Source organism: Natrix helvetica (genome assembly GCF_964273705.1).
Source record: "Natrix helvetica genome assembly, chromosome: 2".
Lineage (NCBI taxonomy): Eukaryota > Metazoa > Chordata > Lepidosauria > Squamata > Natricidae > Natrix > Natrix helvetica.
This window is the reverse complement of record NC_138552.1, coordinates 136,556,751-136,578,785: the sequence shown is the minus strand read 5'-3', so window position 1 is coordinate 136,578,785 and position 22,035 is coordinate 136,556,751. Positions and strand designations below refer to the sequence as shown.

Below are 22,035 nucleotides of genomic sequence, written 5' to 3'. Positions count from 1 at the left end.
GCCAGACTTGAATTGCATGGCACTCAGGTTCTTTCAAGTCTTTATTTAGAAAAAAATAGGGAGAATGCTTCCAAATGGGCACACAGAGAGAATAATTATTAAATCTCACAATGCAGAACAGGGGTGTCCAACCTTGTCAACTTTAAGACTTCTGGACTTCAACTCCCAGAATTCCCCAGCCAGTCATGTCAGCCAGTTGAAGTCCACAAGTCTTAAAATTGTCAAGGTTGGACACTCCTAATGCAGAATAAGTCATGGAGTTTAAGTATACATACCAATGAGCTCCATCCAAATACCCAAAGAGCCATTAGATGGAAGCAAAGACTTCCTGCCAGCTAGTGACCTTCTGGATTTTTGCAGGTCACATAAGGTGTGCCTCCCAGGAATGCAGAAAGAAAATTACATTTACAGCAGGAGTTGGTGTGGTTTTAACTGGTATTTCCCTCGAACACCAAGTCTTTTTCAAAAGCTGTAACCGATGAAGAACTGTTTCACTTTCCTTGTCTACAAAAAGCATCCTTGCATGTCATTGTCAAAACTTAGTTCTTATTCCTAAAAATGTGTAATTGAATTGAATACTTCTTCTACTTCTTTCCCGATGGCAGGATTTCCAATCCAGAGGCCCCCAATAATCCCTATCATTTTGAGTCAGCATAGCCAATGTTAAAAACCGGTTTATAGAGTAACAAGCTCGAAGGTTTCTTTAACCTATTAATTACATGGCCTTTTGTTCTTACTTTTCAAACTTCAATGTATAGAGAAGGCAGCCAATAAATAAGTAGAATCAGTATTGTGTATTGCACTGTTACCTGGCAATCCAAAACTCACTGGAGAATTGTGCAGGTTTAAAATATCTTCTATGACAGGTTCTTTGTCCTTCTCTTTGTCTTTTCTCTTTTTCTTTTTTATCTCATTGGTTGGCCTCAGCAGAGACAGTTCTTCTGATCGTCTAATACCTGCAACACAATTGAAAATATCAACAGGCTGGAAAGACCAGTGGGTTCTATCATCCAAGAGACGGCATCGATTTGACACATCGTGTTCTTTTGCCCTCCTGGACAGGTTACAAGATGAGCCATGTTTTGGGCCCATCCCACGGTTATTGGTCTCTCTGAAAAAATGAGTTTTTCCTGCTTTGAAAGTGAAGGTGATGTGTCTCCTCCAGAGGCCATCTTTGGAGCTAATGGTTTTTGATGACTACCATCAGTCTCCAACCTTCTCTTTTTGGGGAAATTTGTTGAAAATATGGTTGATCTGCATCTGAGGAGAACCCCATGTCAGGTTTCTGAAAGATGCCCTAATTAATTCATGAGCCTTCACCCCTTTCCTCACCATGGCAACAATGCAAATGCTTTGTGAGTTGACACCCTAAAGGAAACAGATTATGAGGGCCAATTTCAGTTGGGTTTCAGATCAGGATTTAGTACTGAGGCAGCCTTAGTCAATTGTGTCAGGATGGTGATGGTGCATCCATCCTAGTGCTTCTTGTTCTGTCAATGGCTTTCAGTACAGTTGCCCATGGCATCCTTGTGAGTCGGCTCCAAGAGTTGTGGATTGGGAAAACCATTTTAAGGTGGTTGCCTTCTTTCTCCAGGGCCAGACCCTATTGATGTTAGTTGGGGGGGAGGGATTTGCTTCTGGGTGCAATTCAAGGTGCTGATTACCCATAAAGCCCTTCATGATATAGGCCTGGTTACTTGAGGGATCTCATATCCCTCATAACATCTGTCCGTTTAATTCTATCTTAGAGGATTAGACCACTCTGTCTTCCTTTGATTAAATGGCATAATCTCTTAGGAACCCAGAAGTGTCCTTCTCTATAGCAGTGCCTGCCCTCTGAACAAGGTTGTCCCTGAGATCTGGTTGCTTTCCCTCTATGCTGTTGTTTAGAAGAACTGTGAAGACTGGCCTCTTTGCTCAGGCCTTTGCAGAGGGAGATTGAGAGTGCTCTTTTAATTTCATGAGCCATCCAGAGTCCTTAAGTGGCATAATAATATTAATAATAATATTGCAGCTTCCTGCAATAACACCAGCGGAACGGCAAAAAACTGCACTACTCGGAACATCGTATATTCTAAGAAGATACTTGATTGATAACCTAGGACACTGGCAGCAACCTGTATCAACCATTAGCACCAGTCAATGGTACTGGTGATACATTTTAAATGTCCAGTTAACTGAGTTTCATGTTTAATGAATAAAAGAGATAATAATAATGCTGGGAAAGATTGAGGGCAAAAGAAGAATGGGACAACAGAGAATGAGGTGGCTGGATGGAGTCACCAAAGCTGTAGGCGTGAATCTAAATGGACTCCAGAGGATGGTAGAGGACAAGGAAGGCCTGGAGGAACGGTTTCCATGGGGTCGCGATGGGTCGGACATGACTTCGCAACTAACAGCAAAAATAATAAACTGAAACTACGTGATTATGGATGAAACATGTGACAGTGATAACCATTGTCATCGGGGCATTTGGCACCATGTCCAAGAAGTTTACAAAATACATCAAGAAATTGCAGCTTCCTGCAATAACACTAGTGGAACTGCAAAAAACTTGCTACTCGGAACAATGTACGTTTTAAGAAGGTACTTGGTTGATACCTAGTTGGCTGCTATTAACCCGTATCAACCATAAGTGCCAGTCAATGATATTTGTGATACATTTTTTAAATATTCAGTTGACTGAGTTTCATGATTAATGAATAAAAGTTTATAATAATAATAATAATAATAATAATAATAATAATAATAATAATAATAATAATACCAACAACAACAACATTGGCATTGACAAAATCATCATCAATCAATGGCAAAAATTAGATTTATTTGGAACCATTTACATCCTGCAATATCAATATTATTAAATCTACCTCTCTGAGGTCCTTGAAAAGGACTTGCTAGGTGGGCAAAAATGCTAAACCAGTCTAAACATGTGGCTGCTTGACCAACCATAATAATTATTTTGCAAAGCAGAGCTAGGCAAACATCCTTCACCACCATAGGAATTTCGGTACTTTTGAAATCAGCTATGGGGTTAATTTTTAATAAATGGAACCGAGAAGAATATTACTTCCATTAAAGTATTATGTTTCAAAAAATCGGCTAGGACAAGAAGCAGAGAAACAGGATTATGGAGTAGGCAAATAAAACATTAGTGGTTACTGGAAGTGCATCTGCTTTTGCTTTAACTTTATTTTGTGAAAACATTTAAACACCACTTTCCAGCTAGAAAGTAGACAATGAATAAAAGAAGGAAACTTCTGTCCTACAATCTATCAATGTAAGAAGACTTTACAGCAAGAAAGGGAAAAAGAACAGGGAGGGAAAAGCAAGATAACCAGGAACCAATTATTAACGTTAAACCGCTTATCTAGTGATAAGTTGCAATGGAAGCAAGCTGCTCTAATTCAAGCACCAGGTTTGACGAGAATCAAACAAATAGTCTAGAGGTCACCTTCCTTGAAAGAGTTCTATTGAAGTATAAATGGTTGGTCTTGGACTCCCAGAAACTTGTCCTTCTTTCACTCTTTAACTGCAGTCATTATTTAGAGGAAAAGCATATTCCACACCTATCAAACAGAGTAGTTCTCTGCTGCTTCTGCTTTCAAGGCATTTGCTTCCAAGAGCTTCTGAGAGGAAAACGGGTTCCATCTAGCTAGCCCAACTGATAAAAGCAGCAGAAAGAAGATGTGAGATGATCAAGTCTTAATCTCCACCACACAGCACTCTCAGTACATTAGTGACCTAAAACTGACCTGAAACTCTTATTTAGATAAGATAGAAGCACTAGCTGATGACCCTGGATGATTTCAATAAGCTAAGAGGAATTGGACACATTTGGAAGGGAAACTGGAGAAACAGCAGGCTGTTTTACAAAAAAAACATCATAAAAAAGGTAGGGATCAATCACTTGTATGATTATGAAAAAAGGTGTCCATAAATGCCAAATTTGCACTCAACTCAAAAGATATTTTACTTTTACAATACTTTAGTAAATAGCCACTAATTAAACATACTTTGCCAACAGCTTAAACCGTCTAAGATTGACAGAAGTAGCATTATAGAGTTTAGAGATTGACTGTCTCAAGATCCAGGAACTTGAAGGCCAATCTATCTGGAAGGTGTACCAAGTTGGGGAGAACTACTTTAGGATAAAAATAGTCATGATATGAAGCTCTAGTTCATCATATTTCTTTTCCACTGTAATATGAGCTCAGATTCCTCCAGACTTCAAATAGCAAAGGGGCATAACTGACTTTTAGGGAGTTGAGGGAGGTTTAAAATGGGAAGGCAACTGCAGTTCCTTTTTTATGTTAACTATACCATTTATGCTTTAAGAAAGTTTTAATGGTTGTCATCTGACTTTATAGGTAGTAAGCGATTATGAGATCTCTTGAGAGCCATGCTGGCAAGGTGGAGCTTCATTGTAAAAACCTATTATACAGATCCTTTTTAGTGTATCTTCTCACTCTAGCCAGTCAAACATCTACTCAGTTATCCACCTGTCTCTCTGGTGTGGCCTTCTCTAGGCTGGGAACTTCCAGATCTGTTGCCCCATAATTCCTATTCTTTCTGTCTAGAAAAAAAAGGCAATTCTATTCTGCTAAATCTCCATCAAACAATGTCCTTGGCTTATGAAAAAGCCAGAAGAATTCATTCAATCATATCACCTACAGTGTGCTTGTGAAAATTCAGCAATATTCCATTCTTCTAGTTAATTCACAAAGAAACATCATCAAAATTATTCCTCCCTGTTCTATACAGATCCCTAACTTTACCTACCTCACCATTTTCATTTAAGAGTGATAGCTGAATGACTCTTAGCAGGCCATTTCCTGTTAAGGAATAATACAATTCACGGAGGTGTTATTTGCAGTTATAATGGCTTGTGTGAAGAAAAAACATGATCTTATATCTATGAGAGAGTCTGCTTGATTTTCTTTGAGTTAACAAATGAATCAGTGACTAGTACCTGTACTATGAGAGACTTCTAGTGCATTTATTTTCTATAATATTTTATCCTGTCACTACAGTCATATACCCATATCTACTCATCTACATACACCTACAACCCTTTCCTGCAGGCTGATACAAGTCTTATTTGTGGTGAGAAATATTTTAGAGATAAATTCCTGCTTGAGCAATACCTGAGGCTTTAATCATTGTAATTGTGGTGTGTTTACAGACATGTGCTAGGAATTTATATTGCGAATTGCACAGCTGTTAACATGGCTTGAGGTGATACATTCCATCTGCAGAAAATGTAGCATATCACCTGGGGAGGTGAACAATAATAAACCAAAGTTATGCTTGTTCACAACTTCATAGCTTTAAAACAGCAATACTCAACAAGCTATTGAGTTCAAGGACCTCCAAACCTGGAAATCAGTATGAAAGTAGTGCGAAGTCCACTGCATTAATTTTAGAACTTTCCTGCTCTTTAACATAGAGCTGTAAATAAAAATAGATCTATGCATAGAACCGTAACTTATTTTTATCTGTTTTATTTATCAAGATGAACCAACAGAGTTCATGACTTTAAAAAATTCACCTAATATCAAATACACAAGGAAGATTGTAGAATTTTCTTTTGCTGGAGATGTTTGATGCTGATGGTCTATCCGGTATGCTGCAATTGTGGATTTTACTTATTTATTACATTTGTATGCTGCCCTTCTCATCAAGGGGTGACTCTAGGAGGCTTACAACTGGGTGAAAATAAGATGAAATATTAAAATATCAAAACAATAAATATTAACACAAATATGATTAAAGATGGGAAGGAAGGGAACAAGATTATGCAGTGTGGAGATGGAGTCTTGTCTCAGTCCAGGATTCCTTGCTTGGCAAGGTTTAGAGTAGATCAGAGTTCTCAGGGTCAGTATTGGTTCTTAAAGGTCCATTGTTGCTGCTGCTGCTATTGTTGTTGTTGTTTTTATTATTATTATTATTAGTTTAAGTAGCATTTATTCATTTTTTTAATAAAGATGTCTTGGGGGGTTGATGAATAATCTGAAACTTCATGATGGGGTTGATGAGGTGAAGAGTTTGGGGATCCCTAACTAGATGATCTATAACAGGGGTATAAAACTCGTGGCCCATGGGCCGGATGCGTCACATGCTGGCCACGCCCACCCCCATTTTAGCGAAAGGGAAAAAAGCAGCGCTATCTCACATAATGACGTGATGCCGTGAGTTTGACACCACTGATCTATAAGGTACTTTCTGTCCCTTTCATTCTAAGTTTAGATGACACTTAACAGCACAAAGAGCACACACAAAATAAATGCTGTTCTTACATTACAGGAACCAAAGACTACAAACAGACTATCTGAAGTCCCATTAGAAATCAGCAGCCTGATCTTGTGCAATTATCTAACTTCAGGAGTTTTAAACACATTTTGGGGTTTTTTAAGGTTTCCACTGAACATGGACAGGGAGTTGTGGCTGTTTTGATGCTTTGCCATTGAATAATACCATGTGATTTGGGGAACTTTGAAGCATGCAGAATAAAGCCTCAGGTAGTCTAGATGTCTAGATAGATGTTTTCCTGATCAAAGATCTTGTATTACTTCCCCTCCTGAATGATGATTCCTCTAACCGATAAATTTCTCATATATAGTAGGAATGGTTCTTTGCACAGCAAGTCCTATCCTGCCTCCCCTTCATCCTGAGATATGTGTAGACACATCTTGTTCTGCTTTTTTAAAACATGTAATTGATGTTCCTCTTGAGTGGGTGAAAACAATAAGCAGCAATGGGCAGCTCTGCAGAAATTCTCAGAATAGTGAATGATTTGCTTTGGGTAAAATAAGCTCCAAATACTTTTTTTCATTGGTCATTACACTTGTAGGAACAAACTTTATTGGGCATTGGTCTTATTGAGCCAAGATCCCATTTTCTTTATATTTAAGAGAATGCAGAATTCAATGGTATTTCTCTCAAATCTGTTGAACTGAAACCTTTAAAAAAATCACAATAAAACAATTGCAATAATTCCCCAGGCTGTCAATGGACGTGAAAGTCTCAGCTAAACTGCCTTTAAAATTCAAACTACTGCCTTGCCCAGCCTAAAATTATGCTCTCGTTTTCCCTTTACTTTCAACAGATTTTAGAATTATAAATCAAACTATGCAAACTTTAGAATCTTGAACTGGTAATACACAGCCAATTGTGCTTTCCTCAACCTGGTTAACTTTCAGATGTGAGGATCTGGTTACACTGTCTTAGAATTCCAGGAGAGAATTCCATAGATAAAAGGCTTAAAAGAAGCAGAGAGGTTGTGTCCAAATGTACATGGTATGGAAATGCCCTAGCCACCAACTATAATTTGCATGGCAAGGTACCGTACTTGCAGTGAAATGTTAAAAATTAAAGAGCCCTCTTCTCTTTTGCATCCAGCTACTCAGTGTGGGAAGATGCCAGTGTTGAAGCAAAATTCGATCACAGCTTGTTTGGCTTGTATAGGTAGGAGTAGATGAGAACCTTGATCTTCACATCAAGCAGGCAATAACTTATATCTTGGACCTGCTACAAAAACGAAGTGATGGAAAAAGAAATGTTCCAAAGAAGTGACTCAGTGTTATATGAGAAAATGTAGATTGCAATTATCGAACAAAATCTATTCTCTCATAAACTAGAAGGCTGATGTTCCAAAGAGGGAGAAGCGCTATGTCTTCATATCTCATCGGGGCTGCTATTCTGTAGGCTGCCTCTGAAAGGGATGTGATTGATAAGCTTGGAATGGATGAACATGATGGATGGTGTTAGCCATCACTCTGAATATGAAGAAATTAATTTTGGATTAACTTAAAGAACTTTTCCCCCCTGTGTCTTCAAATCAGTGTTGACTCCTGGCAATTACCTGGACAAGTTTCTGAAGTTTTTTTGGCAAGGTTTTTCAGAAATGGTTTGCCATTGCCTCCTTCTTAGGACTGAAGGCCCAAGGTCATCCAGCTAGCTTCATGCCCAAGGTGGAAGTAGAATTTACAGTCTCCTAGTTTCTAGCCTTGTGCCCTAACCATTACAACAGCCCTCTTAACCATTACAACAAATTGGCTCTCATACTTAGGGAAGTACTAGAGAATAATTATGAAAGTAACAAAGAAGCTGACTAACAAAGTAACAAAGAAGCTGACTATCCTTATTACTAATATTCTTATTAGTTCATTGAAAAATTCACCTGTATTAAATGGACAGTATTCATCAAATCATCCTGTTATACATGTTACTGTTGGAAACAGTGCTCCATGAGAATTCAGACATAGAATGGAAGATTCCCAAGACAGATTCCCAAGTGATGTGGACATCACTTACAACATCTGCTGGAAGCACATCAGGGCAGAACATGTGAACGCCACTTACCAAGGCTCTTGCAGATGTCCCCAACAACCCTGAATACCACAGAAGAGAAGCTAACATTCAGTCTCACAATCTTCATGCTTGGTAAACAAAGGCGCAGATTTTTGTGCTGAGGGTTAAACAAGAGTATGGCATCTGCTTGCACTCCATATTTATCTAGAGTCCAATGAGTTTTCAGGAGCCAGCATTTCTTTTGCTCCCACCAAAGGGCATAGTCTGACCAATCTTGGGATATCCCTAAAAAAGAAAGAAAACAAAGCAAAGCAGGAACTTTGAAAAGGATACCACAAATGCCACCAAGCTGAGGACGTGGTTATACCTGACATGTATCCCATTAGAACCATTTGTAAGCTATCTAGCCTTAAAAAAGTCAGAGAAAGCAAATGGCTCGTAAGACAGAACTCATTTTCTGTATCCAGTGTTCCCTGGGCCAGTCACTTTCCCTCAGCTCAACTTACCTCATGGGTGGTTATTGGGAAAAGTGGGTGAAGAACGTAGTTAGGCCTACCTTGGAGCTTTAAACCAAACCTAGCAAATATTAGAGCCATATCTATAATTTACTGACTTCATCTGATGGATTAAGTGACTTTCTTGAGCTTAAGTAGTACAGCGGTGATGGGTACAGTTCAAAGACAGGAAGATTGGGGGTTAGGGACGGAGCATTCTTGAGAAAATGTGGTTGTTAAGAGTCAGCACTGACTTGATGACACATAATCATCCTGAGCTTAACATTTGCCATTTCTTTCTTGTGTTTTATTATTTTATAACATATTCCAAATAAACAGAACCAATATAAAATATGCAAACAATAATTTCTATTCTAACTTTTCATTCTACCTACTGATGGCATTAATTCAATGCCTGCTATATATAAATACTAAAATCTGACTTAATATGTGATACTGGTCTTGTAAATCAGTCCCTGCTTGTTATGACCTCTCCACCTCTCCCACATATGCTGTGTGGGTTGTTCCCACCAGATGTTTCTGGGATGGTGGCAGACATAACAGCATGAAACAAGTGTGCAGCAAATGGGCAGCTGTGTAAGTGATCTGTCATGCAGAAACCTGCACAGCTTTCAGCTTTTCTTAGAAAGCTTCTTCACTGGAAGCCCAGTGTCAGTAGCTCATGATGTCCGCCCAGTATCTCCCTTCCCCTCTGAGGGAGGTGAGTGGTTCAAAAATGTGAAAAATAAATAAATAAACGCTGAATGGAAAAGCAGAACTTTTGCTATTTGCTATTAGGGACATTGGTTCACACACACCAAAATGTGTATATTATTTGGGAGGCTCTAATTCACTTGTATATACAATATAGAATGAGCTGCTTATACACACACACACAAACATAGACACACACACAGACACACACACACACTCAGGCAGCCTGAAGCAACCCTACAATGAATAAAGTATATAAAACTTTGTTCATTTTGGGGTTGCTTCAGGTTGCCTTAATACTTTTGTCCTTTAAAAATACTATACTCACCAATTTTTTCCACAAGTCTGAGCATCAGCCCTCCGACATGAAGCTCTCCCGATACTTGAACAGGAATCTCTTTTTGTTCTTCTCCATTATGATGATCAACCCTGATTTTGAGCTCCCAGGAATTGGAACCATATTCATTTAAAGAAATCATAGTCCTGTTGGAAAATTCCAACATTTGTTTAAAAAATTAAAAAGAAGGAATATATATATTTCTATATTGTATCATTGTTCTCTAAGATGATGGTGAAATATTCAGGTGGCTTCATTGTTATTAACATCTGCTCTTCATCCAATATATTTTTTCTCTTTTAGCTTTGTTCTTTTTATAGTTTTAACATTTTAAAATAACAATAACAGTAATAATAATATATTGTTGTTGTTGTTATTCAATTGTATCACAGCGGCCAGTTGTTTCGCCAGATTTGGCATTAATTACTAGTCGGGCCCCACCCAGGGGCCTAGGACGTCGTAACGTATTTTTGTAATATACATGCAGATCCAAGCAGTGCAGCTTTTTGCATTTGACTGATGGTGATTTTGTCAAGTTTTAACTGTTTTAAATGTAATTCCAGTGCTTTTGGAATAGCACCCAGTGTGCCGATTACCACTGGAATTACCACTGCTGGTTTGTGCCATAATTGTTGAATTTTGATTTTTAGGTCCTGGTATTTCGCGATTTTTTCATGTTCCTTCTTGTCGACCCTGCTATCACCTGGTATTGCGATGTCTATGATTGTAACCTTATTTTTCTCAACCAGTGTGATGTCTGGTGTGTTATGCTCCAGTATTTTGTCTGTTTGTATACGAAAATCCCATAGGATCTTGACCATCTGATTTTCAGTGACTTTTTCAGGCTTATGTTCCCACCAGTTTGTTGTTGTTTTAATATTATAATTTTTCCATAAATTCCAGTGGATCATTTGTGCTACTGAATTGTGCCGCAATTTATAGTCAGTCTGCGCGGTTTTTTTACAGCAACTGAGTATGTGGTCAACAGTTTCATCAACTTCTTTGCAGAGTCTGCATTTGGCATCATCAGAGGATTTTTCGATTTTGGCCTTAATGGCATTTGTTCGGATAGCTTGTTCTTGCGCAGCCAGGATTAGTGGCTCTGTTTCTTTCTTCAATGTACCTGTTGTTAACCATAACCAAGTTTTTTCACTGTCCACTTTATCTTTTATTTTTTCCAGAAATTGACCATGCAATGCTTTGTTCTGCCAACTCTCCATTCTTGATTTTATCACATCTTTTCTGTATTCTTGTTTCGTCTTGAGCCTTCAGTAGATTTTTGTTATTTACTTCGATTAATAGATGTTCTTGACTTTCTTTTAAATAATCAGGCAGTGCATGTTTTTCTTCACTTGTAATAATCCTCTGCCACCTGATTTTTGGGGCAGGTATAGTCTATCAGTGTCACCGCATGGATGTAAACTGTAGTGTTATTATTATTATTGTTGTTATTGTTGTTGTTATTGTTATTGTTGTTATTGTTATTATTATATCTTTTATTCATTAAATATGAAAGTCAACTGAACATTTAAAAATGTATCACAAATATCATTGACTGATGATGGTTGATACAGGTTGCTGCCAGCATCCTAGGTAATAGATAATAATCCTAGACCTAGATAATAATTATAATCAACATCCTATATAATACTTATTATCTCAGTTGACTGAGTTTCATGTTTAATGAATAAAATATAATAATAATATAACACTAATACTAATAATAAATGTTTTCTATATGTTGCTAGCTTTGTTGTTGATGCCAGATATCACAGTTGTCAAAAATAGAAATGTACTATTTATTGACATTGCGGTAGCAGACGATGACAGCGTCAAAGAAAAAGAACTGGAAAAAATAGTGAAATACTGCGACCTGGCCATCGAAACTACACGATTATGGATGAAACATGTAACAGTGATACCCATTGTCATCAGGGCACTTGGTACCATGTCCAAGAATTTTATAAGATACATCGAGAAATTGCGGCTTCCTGCAATAACACCAGTGGAACTGCAAAAAACTGCGCTACTCGGAACATCATATATTTTAAGAAGGTACTTGGTTGATACCTAGGACGCTGGAAACAACCCGTATCAACCATTAGCACCAGTCAATGGTATTTGTGATGCATTTTTGACTGTTCAGTTGACTGAGTTTCATGTTTAATGAATAAAGTATTATAATAATAAATGTTTTCTATATATTGTTAGCTTTGTTGTACCTGCCTAGAGTCACTGTGTCATTATGTGAGAGGCAGCTGTATAAATTTGATAAATGAATGAATGAATGAATGAATAAACAAATAAAATTTAACCTGGCTAAAGACCCTAACTGGCAGGAAAGCCAGCAACATCAACAGGCTCCTCAGATCACTTTTGATGTGATGAATCAGCTCCTGGAAATCTAATCTGATCTCCTAACAGGCCTTGTTCTAGAATGTTTGCTCCCTGGGGTGGACATGACATGTGCATAAGCATGCACAGACAGATTGTGGAGACACACCACCCAAGGCTGGTGATGTTATTTTGGCACCTGAGGCAGAAGATTCCACAAGCATTCCTCCCACTGTCTGGCAGTAAAACACACAACAGCCTATTAAGTAACTAACAATTTGTGGTCTTTTCAGACATCCCTTAACAACTCCTAACAGTTGTTTTACTCTGCTTGACTGCAAGGGCTAAATTTCATAGGAGGATCATTGTTAACTAATATTTTTCAGCTTGATAATGGCTCCAGCTTAGAGGTTTTTTTTTCTTGAATTGAGAATAGCAGCCTCTTAACCATGTTGGAAAATGTGTGGTGCCTTTTAAGGACTGAGGATAACATCTGTGCACTTGTGGTACTGTACAAAGTTTCAAACCAGCTAGTTTGGAAACCACAAAAGCAATCAGTCATAAATTTGCTGCATTTGTTTTTAACATCTAGGTGATGTGTTGCATCCTCAATAAAAAGCATTTAGAAGTACTTCTGTACATCATAGTCAATATAGAGGTAAACCTCAACTTACAACCATTCATTTAGTGACTGTTCGAAATGACAAAGGCACTGAAATGACTAGTTTTCAGACTTGTTGCAGCATGTGATCAAAATTCAGGTGCTTGGCAACTGGCATTTATTTATGACAGTTGCACTGTCATAAATAAAAGCACATAAAATGGGACAAAGCTCACTTAACAAATGCCTTGCTTAGCAACAAAAAGTTTGGGAACAACTGTGGTTGTAAGTAGAGGACTAACCGTATGTGTTTTATTTCTCATTAGTTAAACTTCAGCTGACGCATTAGATCCCAACAGAATATCACCTCCTTCTTGGTTATATATCACTCTTCCAGCACCATTTTCTAAAAATGCACATTCACAATCATGTGTTTGTGAATTTTATTATAATAACCTGATGAACGTATAGAACTGTACAGAATTAATGGAATAGAACATATTCTTCTTCTTCTTCACCATCATCATCTAAATAAAGAACTACCATGCCAGAAACTCTTTTTTTTTATCTTCTTGAAGAGCAATCTCACTTTAAGATTGTATTATTTTATATTATTTCAAGAGCTTTCTACTGTTCTCTGAAGCCATGGCATTCAAAGATTTAAATTAGTAAAATCTTCTTCCACAATGTCCTATTTAGGAAGATTCTAATAATTTTCTGTTTGATTTAGTTTACCCCTCCGAGAATTTATTTATTTATTTATTTATATTTGGTGCTTCTAGACCGCCCCCTCTCCCAAAAGGGACTCGGGGCGGTGTATACAGTCCATAAAGAATATCACAAAATACAATAAAAAAGTTAAATATGTACAGTTTGGAGGAGGTTAAAATGCAATTAAAAGAACTGTACAAAGCTATATAAATATACGTTTTAAATCCCTAAAACAGACACAACAAATTAAAAAACCCCTAAGATAACCAGATAATAATACATTTGCCAGGAGGGACAGTTGTAATTATGCCAGGCCTGCTAATCAGAACAGGTGAGTCTTATGAACACTCCACCCCCCCCCCCCAGCTGTAATCCGCATTGTTCATTTTAGAAGTGAGCCTCTATCAGTGTTTGGACTTCAACTCCCAGAATTTGCCTGCCAGCAATGTTGGCAAGGGGATTCTGGGAGTTGAAGTCCAAACATCTCCAAGCTAGGAAGGTAGAGAAACACAATTCTAGATACCACTGACCCCATATTTCCATCACCCTTTCAAAACCTCCAGCAACCAGAATAATGGCAAGTAGAGTTCAACAAATGCTCTCGGTTATTTAGATCAGAATAGAGCTGGAAGGGACTTCGTATGTCTTCTAGCCCAGCCCCCTGCTCAAGCAGGAGATCCTATACCATTTCAGACAAGTCCAGTCTCTTCTTAACTGTACCTAAGTCCAACACAGTGTGACCAGAAAAAAAAAGGAAGTAACTCCGGCCCAATGTCTCCAGGACTAGTGGTATATTAAGGCTCACTGGTGCCCTAAGCACAGACAAAGCTTGGTGCCCCCCTCCTTTGTACATACTGTACAAAGTACATTGGTTCTTTTTCTTTCTCAACTTTATGGTGCCTCCTTTGGGCCTGGTGCCCTAAGCACGTGCTTAGTCTGCTAATACACCATTGCCCAGGAGTGTCTCTATTTCAAAATCGTTTTGTATTTTTCGTCTGAGCTTTTAAACATCCCTCCCGCTCCCTACTCCAAGGTGGATTTTCTTTTCTTTTCTTTATTACAAATATAGTCACTGAATGGACGAGCATCCTCGCTTTAAACAGAGAAACGACGCCTTCCCATCGGGGCTCGAGAAAGGGAACTTAACAGTAACAGAGTTGGGAAGGGACCTTGGAGGCCATCTAGTCCAACCCCCTGCTCACGCAGGAGTTCTATACTAGGGATTCGAACCAGTTGAGCGTTTTTAAGGATCCCAACGACTGCGGCTCCTGGCTGGTTCTGCTGCCACAATCATATACCTTAATTCTCTTTTGCGGCTCAGGGATCAAGCTCGGACGCCACGATTTCTCCCGCTTCCTGCAAGTACACTGACCCAAGGGGAGGCTGGCTAGCAGAGGGACCGTTTTTGCCCCATTGTTAACACTCGGCGCATCCCATTGTTACACTCCGAGGGACGCCAGAGATCCCATTGCTAGGTGGGACAGTCATCTAAATCAGATGGGACCCAGCGCCTGCATTTGGGATTATATCCTCTCTGGACCTTTCAATCTCCGCCGTCCTCTTGAACGGGGCTCGGAGACCAGGTTAGGTTAGGAAGGGTGTTACTAATGTGCCTTAATCTTAATCTCCGGTTAGCGATTTATTTTCTTTGCATTAGATGATTTTTTTAAAACCTGCAGGCCGTGCAACTTAAACCAACTAACGATTTTAAGGCTTTCAAAAAGAGACTGGATAGCTAATTTATCTGAAACGGTATAGGGTCTCCTCTAGCAGGGGGCTGGAGTAGAAGACCTCCAAGGTCCTTTCCAACTCTGGTGTCCTGTTATTCAACTAACAGATTTGGCCAGGTATTTAACTTTTTAAAAGAATAATCACAGCCTAAACCCAACGCTCTGAGTTTGTACAGGCCGAGAGGCTTCAAAAACAAAAGCAAGGCACGAGGCAAACATTGCACGCTGCGAGGATTTATCACACCCACATTACACCCATCACACAACATTAAAAGTGTTGTATGAATGCAGCCAATAAAGCTAGTACGCCCCCCCCCCCAATTCACAAAACGCATGCGTCATGAGATCCTATTGGTACGCTGAAGCTCGTAATTCCCCGCCGGACGAAAAAATCACCGACTTTTCCGGAGAGTCCGGATGATCCGGAGTTAATCCGGGCTGAGATTTCCTACCTGCTCAGTCGCGGATAATGCTTAGAACCCCCGCGCGCCACTTCCGACGCCGACTAGAGCCTCGGCGCAGTTACGAGCACTCCCGGCGGAGGAGGTGGCTTACCTCCGCCGCTCTCCCCAGCCCCACCTTCCAAAGCGGTGGGGCCGTGAATAGCAGCAGGTGTCCCAGTTAGTAGTTGCTTCTTCTTCCTCCTCCGTCGGCTATGTGGGAGACCCCCCCCCTCCTCCCCGGGAACAGTGGGTGGGGTGGGGTGAGGTATTTTTGCTTCATGCCCTGCGATCTGAATATTTTAAATGCAGGTAGTCCTCGACTTAATGGCCACAATTGAGCCCAACACTTCCGTTGCTAAGTGAAAAGTGACTTTTGTCCCATTTTATGACCTCTCCTGCCTTAGTTGTGAAGTGAATTCACTGCAGTTGGTCAGTTAATGACATGGTTAAGTGACACTGGTTTGCCCGGTGACTTTTCTTATCAGAAAGTTGCAAAATGGGATGACATGATCCCTGGACCCAGCAACTTTCATAAATATGACTCCGCATCTGGATTTTGATCATGTGACCATGGGGAATGATGCAGTGGTGTGTGACAAAATGGTCATAAGTCACTTTTTTTCAGTGATGTAACTTTGAATAGTCACCTAATGAACTGTTGTTGAGGTTGAGGACTACCTGTAGAGTTGTGTCATCTAGGCTACAAAACTCTGGATCAGCCCTGGATGGCAGTAGACAGAAATCTGCCATCAGTTGCCCATCCGGATTTACGCAGTCCAGGCCAGTTTTGTTTTGGAAGAATTGAAAAGAATAAAACAAAACTATTCTTCCCTCTGAACTTCTAAGCTGGCTACAAGCCCCAAACTTTCTGAAGGTGGTGGGGTTGTAACTGGGCATTTTGAAACCCAACAGGAACTGAATTACAGCCCCTCTGGGATGTTTTGGTTGGGCTAAACTGTAATTCTCCCAGCCATGAGCTGCTCCCGTGAATTGTTTTTAACATTGCAGTGGTATATTGAAGAATAATTTCTAAAAAGAGTAGATGTGTTAGGCTGTTGCAACAACAGTAACCAAGAGCTGGGTAGAACCTTGCAGGCTAATACTGTGATATAATGTTAAAAACACAAGTTTACTGCATGGAATATATGCATTTTTGTACATTCATGCTTGTGTCATCACTGATGGCATCTCACTACTCTGTCTTCTGGGATTAAGTGCTACTGAAGCCTGTAGGAAATTTGAGTTTTTAAGTATTTGGAAAACTGATTTATCTTTGGCAGTTGTGTTTGTGGATGGCCACCTTGTGGAGAGTGACAGATTGTTCCACAAAACTTTTCCCTGATGGTTTACAAACATTAAAATGTTATTTTAATGTCAGATGTGGACTTCTTTGGTGATGTTTTTATTATTCCCAATAATTCTAAATATTTACACAGTTTCCCCAATGTTTTATGCTGACATTGTAATTATAAGTTCAGTTTATTATCGTGGTAGATCAGTATAGCCAGAGTGCTCTATGAATATAACTACATTTATATCCATAATAGATAATTAACAAAATAAAGTTTAAGACAAAGTTAAAATACATTTTTAAAACAACCTAACATTTATGAGTCGGGGCCAAGATGCAGCCTATATTAAATTATAATGTAGACACTAAAGTTATATTAAGTGTAATAACTTTTAAAGTTACAAAAAAGTGATAATATCTAGAATTTAAATGAATTATAGGTACCTAGAATGTGTTTAGCTAGAGGAAAATTGGCCCATATTACGCTGGCACTCATAATCTGCATTATAACATATTTCAATATCATGAAATTGTACTGTGGAAGAGATAAGAAAATGGCACAGCATTTGCTCTGAATCTAGGAAGGGCTTATCTGGAAATCTCAGAAGAATAGAAATTACTTTTTAAATTCAAAAGCTGTAATCTTGGCAAACACCTCCTTAATAAGCTCCTTTAATTATCCTTACACTTACCGCTGATATGCACTTACCGCTGACATATATGGTCAACAAAGGAAAAGAATGGACAACACTTGTAGAATTCCGATTGGCAAGTTTCCAGAGCCAAACCCAGGAACAACTTTAGGCTAGGTAAGGTATTATTCTGGACCAGTTTGTTCTTAAAGAAAAAGCAGGAAAATGTACAGAGAAGAAAGGGGGAAAAAATGAATTGGCTCAATGGAATTCTCTTAAAAGCCCTACAGATTTGATAAACATGCATCACCTTAGCAAACACCACTTTTATTCAGGTTATTGATACTATGAGATTTCCAAATCATGAACTGATTTCCAACTCTTGTGGATCGGGTGGGTTGCTGCCGGTTTTATTACCGCTGCGCGCATGGACACTGTTCAATATAAATTGTTCTTCATGCATGCACAGAACAATTTACGGTCAACTGCGCATGCACAGTCACTAGAAACCAAAATGGCAGCGGCCCAGTGATGGCAAGGGAATTGGTTCGGGGGCTTGGCAGACCTGGGTCGTTGCCAGTTCTGCGACCCAGGCCTGAATTCCTCTACTGGTTTGGCCGAACAGGGCCGAACCGGTAGCAACACACCTCTGTTGTGGATGTAATGAGATTTAATTGGTTCGGTTTCTTACATTGCCATTTGAAGGCATTCTGCTGCTTTGCTACTTTTCTTTTCAACTTAGCTTTTGGAAAGATGGAAGAGATGGCTGGAAAACATGGGGTTCCAATAAAATTAAGGCATTCTAAAAAAAATCTTCTGAAATTCGGTGACATTTTGCTTGGAAACATTGTTCGTCCCATTGATCCACCTTATGCGTGTGAGTCAAAACTCAGCTTGTAACCAAATTAAACTGGTTTGCCTTCTTCGGGGATCTTTTTGTGACTTTTTAGTTTAATCCATAGAATTTTCCTGTGATCTGCTGAGTATTACGAATAAATCCTACTCCTGTCATTGATTTTCAATGATAGTATTCCTTTTGACAGAATTTGTTTGTAGATACTTAAATAGATTTGGTTGCAGTTCTTTATGTATTTAATCAAGAGCTATTTTCTATGAATTTGGTGGAATGTTTGTAAGGTGAGTTGTAAGTTTCTTCAGATGAGGACGTCGTTTAACAGGATGAAAAACCAGTGCAGGTAGTTCTCAACTTATGATCACAATTGAACCCAAAATTTCCGTTGTTGACATTTTTAAAGTGAATTTTGCTCCATTTTATGAACTTTCTTGCCTCAGTTAAGTGAATCACTGCAATTGATAAGTTAGTAACCTAGTTGTTAAATGAGTCTGGCTTCCCCATTGACTTTGCTTGTCGGAAGGTCGCACAGTGATCACATGACTCCATGTAATGGTCGTAGACATGGACCAGTTGCCGCGCATCTGAATTTTGATCACATGATCATGGGGAATGCTGCAAAGGTTGTAATTGTGAAAAAATGGTCATAAGTCACTTTTTTCCGTGCCATTGTAACTTTGAACGGTCACTAAATGAACTGTTGTAAGTATACAGGACTACCTGTAGTAGAAAAAACCAGCAGGTGCTGCTTTACCCAGTAAATCTTCCAAATGGGGAGAATGGTTTCCTCTTTCTGTGTATCTAGGACTAAATTATATGTGTTTGAAACTTGGCTCAGCACTATGGACAAGAGCCATGAATATCTTCCCCAAACAGCAAGTCTCAGCAAAGCAAAATTCCCCTTCCTGAAGCAGGTTCCTTGGATCTAGGGGTCTAGGGAGTTGCAGGCAAGAAGGAGAGGATATTAAAGCTAGTGTTTAAAAAGCAGCTGTTTAGAAATCCCTGAACCACAGCAACAAAAAGATGTATATGGAAAGAGGAGAGTTGGCTGAACAGCTATTCCTGTTTTTAGGGATATGAAGTGGGCAGGATACCTACTAATTACTAGGAATGCATGGGGGTTACTCCCTGGTCTTGCTTTGCCTATAGTTTTATAAATAAAAACAATGGTATGAAAAAACTCCAGATCCCGGAAGATTGGATGGTCTTCCAATGAAAACTAAACCATTTGAAAACTGCTCCTGTTGTTACTTCTTACCAGTTGAAGAGAGAGTTGGGCTGCTTGGGAGAAACAGCAATGGAAGGGAAAGCAACTTACAGGGTTAACTTATGACCTTCCCTGCTATCTTCCCCATTGACTTTGTATGTGAAAAGCCAGCAAGGAAGGTTACGAATGGTGATTCTGTGACCGGAGGACATTGTTGTCATAGTGTGGACCAGTGACGTGCGGTGAGGTTTATGACTGGTGAGGCACTGACACAGTGCTGGGTTTCAAATATTTTTAGACTTGTGGACTTCAACTCCCAGAATTCCACAGCCAGGCATGCTCAGTTCTAATTTAAAGCGACAGCATTTGTTTTTCTCCTTTGCTCCTTCTTTCTTTTTCTTTTTCTTCTCCTTCCCCTCCTTCCTCCCTCTCTCCCTTCCTCCCCCTCTCTCAAACACACACACACACACTCACACACACACACACAGAAGTTGGATTGGACTATCTCTCCTACCCCTTCCCTCTCTCACTCACTCTCAAACAAACCCCCCCACACACAAAAGTTGGATTGGATATCTTTTCCAGTGGCTTGAAAGCAGCTCCTCTGCCATCCCCCCCCATTCCCCTGCTGCCTTTCCCAAACACCTCCACCATTGCAAATGCAGCCTGCTGTCTGGGTGGGAAATGCCTGGAACATAATAAAGCCCACCCACCACCTCCTGCTGGCAGGCTGGGGTGAGAGGAGAGGCAGAGAAGCCGGAGGGGAGCCGATCTGAGCCTTCCAAAAGAAAGAGGCTGTGGGGAAGTGTGTGTACTACAGCATGGCTCTTTGCCTGGCTTCCTGCCTCCTCCTGTGGTCTCCTCAGTGCTCGCTTGTGCTCTCCCTCCCCAAGTGTAGTTTGATTGCAGGCGGAGCCACGTTGCCTTTTCAAACTTGTAATCAGTGAAGCTGGGTTAGATTTTTATATAGTTTTATCCAGCTGTGTGTGTGAGAGAGAGAAATGAATGGGGGCCTGGGGAGGAAGTCACTACACTTGGGGAGGGAGAGCACCAGTGAGGAGACCACAGGAGGAGGCAGGAAGCCAGGCAAAGAGCCATGCTGTAGCACACACACTGGCCCCACAACATGGCTCTGCCTGCAATCAAACTACTCTTGGGGAGGGAGAGCACAAGCGAGCCAGGGTCCTTCCCTCCAGCCTTTGCCCAAAGCCCTGCACAGCACCAGGAGGATGAAGTTTGAATTCCTCCCCCTCCCTCCAACCCACACATACCTTTTCCAGCTTTTTTTAACAGTTAAGCAGAGTCATCCACGATGAGGCAGTAACTAGCTCAGCTTTTTCCTTTTACTTTTTTTTTCATGATGAGAGTGGTGAGGCTGTGCCTCACTTGCCTCACCTGACTGCACGTCACTGGTGTGGACCAGTTGCCAAGTACCCAGATCGCAATCACTTCAGTGTGGAGGTCCTGGGATGGCTGAAACTTTGAGCATCGGTTATATTACTTGTTTAGTACTGTTGTAATTTTAAAGTCACTGAATGAGTCGACTATCCTGTTTGCATTTCAGAAGACCAGAAGACCTGGCTGTTTTCACAGGCTTTGGCTAGTGCCAAAGTTAGATGTTAATATTAGATGTTGGTGAAATGTTTTTGAATATTTAAATGTCTATGGAGATTCTCAGTCATCCTAGTCATGGTTGTCCCAAAGGTGCTTTTCCCAGAAGTAACTGGACTTTCTGGTTTTTTTCTTTGAAGACATTTCATTTCTCATCCAAGAGGGTTTTTCAGCTCAGAGGAGTCCAGTTGCCTCTTGAAAAAGCACTTTTGAATGTCTACCTACCAGCTTTGTCTTCTATTTTCTTTTCTTTTTCTTCTTATTCTTTTTCTGTTTGTTGCTTTATACTACATTTTATTTTGGAGTCAGTGCCACCAAAATAAACAATTTAATTAATAAAGGCAGGTTATTGTTCACAAGGTAAGACGAATGCAGGCATTTTGAGTTTTGATCTTTGTGCAATGGGAAATCTTGTTATAAACCTGCAAAGCACATATTTGCTTGGGGTTACTTCTATGTTAAAAAACGAATGCTGTAGACAGGCTACCTTATGCATGCTTGACAAAATAAATAAATGCAATATATAAAAATACATATCCTGTCCAAATAAACACACTATGCACGTCTGATATCGGGTTTTCCATATTCTACTCCTTTTAGTTCAAAAAGGTGGGCTTGAGGGGGTTACATACAGCCTCTATATTCAGGTAAAGGTGAGGCCAACTTTGCAGAAAGCTTCTGGAGCCTGGGGAGGATGAAAAAAACGTGCCAAAAGCGGGAGGTGGGTGAGTTGCGCGCATAGCATTATGGGTATGGGTTTA

At 39.8% G+C, this 22,035-nt stretch overlaps 1 protein-coding gene across 2 annotated transcripts in view; it reads right to left on the bottom strand.

Moving 5' to 3' along the window:
* The window catches only part of FERMT1 (FERM domain containing kindlin 1), a 46,031-nt gene extending 30,196 nt beyond the window's left edge, over nt 1–15,835 (bottom strand). For both annotated transcript variants that reach the window (XM_081940246.1, XM_081940247.1), the window contains exons 1-4: nt 15,690–15,835; nt 9,853–10,007; nt 8,368–8,601; nt 810–956 (exon numbers count right to left, since the gene is read on the bottom strand). In XM_081940246.1, the coding sequence (XP_081796372.1) occupies nt 810–956; nt 8,368–8,601; nt 9,853–10,003 (532 nt within the window). In that variant the 5' untranslated portion in view covers nt 10,004–10,007; nt 15,690–15,835. The remainder of the gene's footprint in view (nt 1–809; nt 957–8,367; nt 8,602–9,852; nt 10,008–15,689) is intronic.
* Between the last annotated feature and the right edge of the window lie 6,200 nt (nt 15,836–22,035).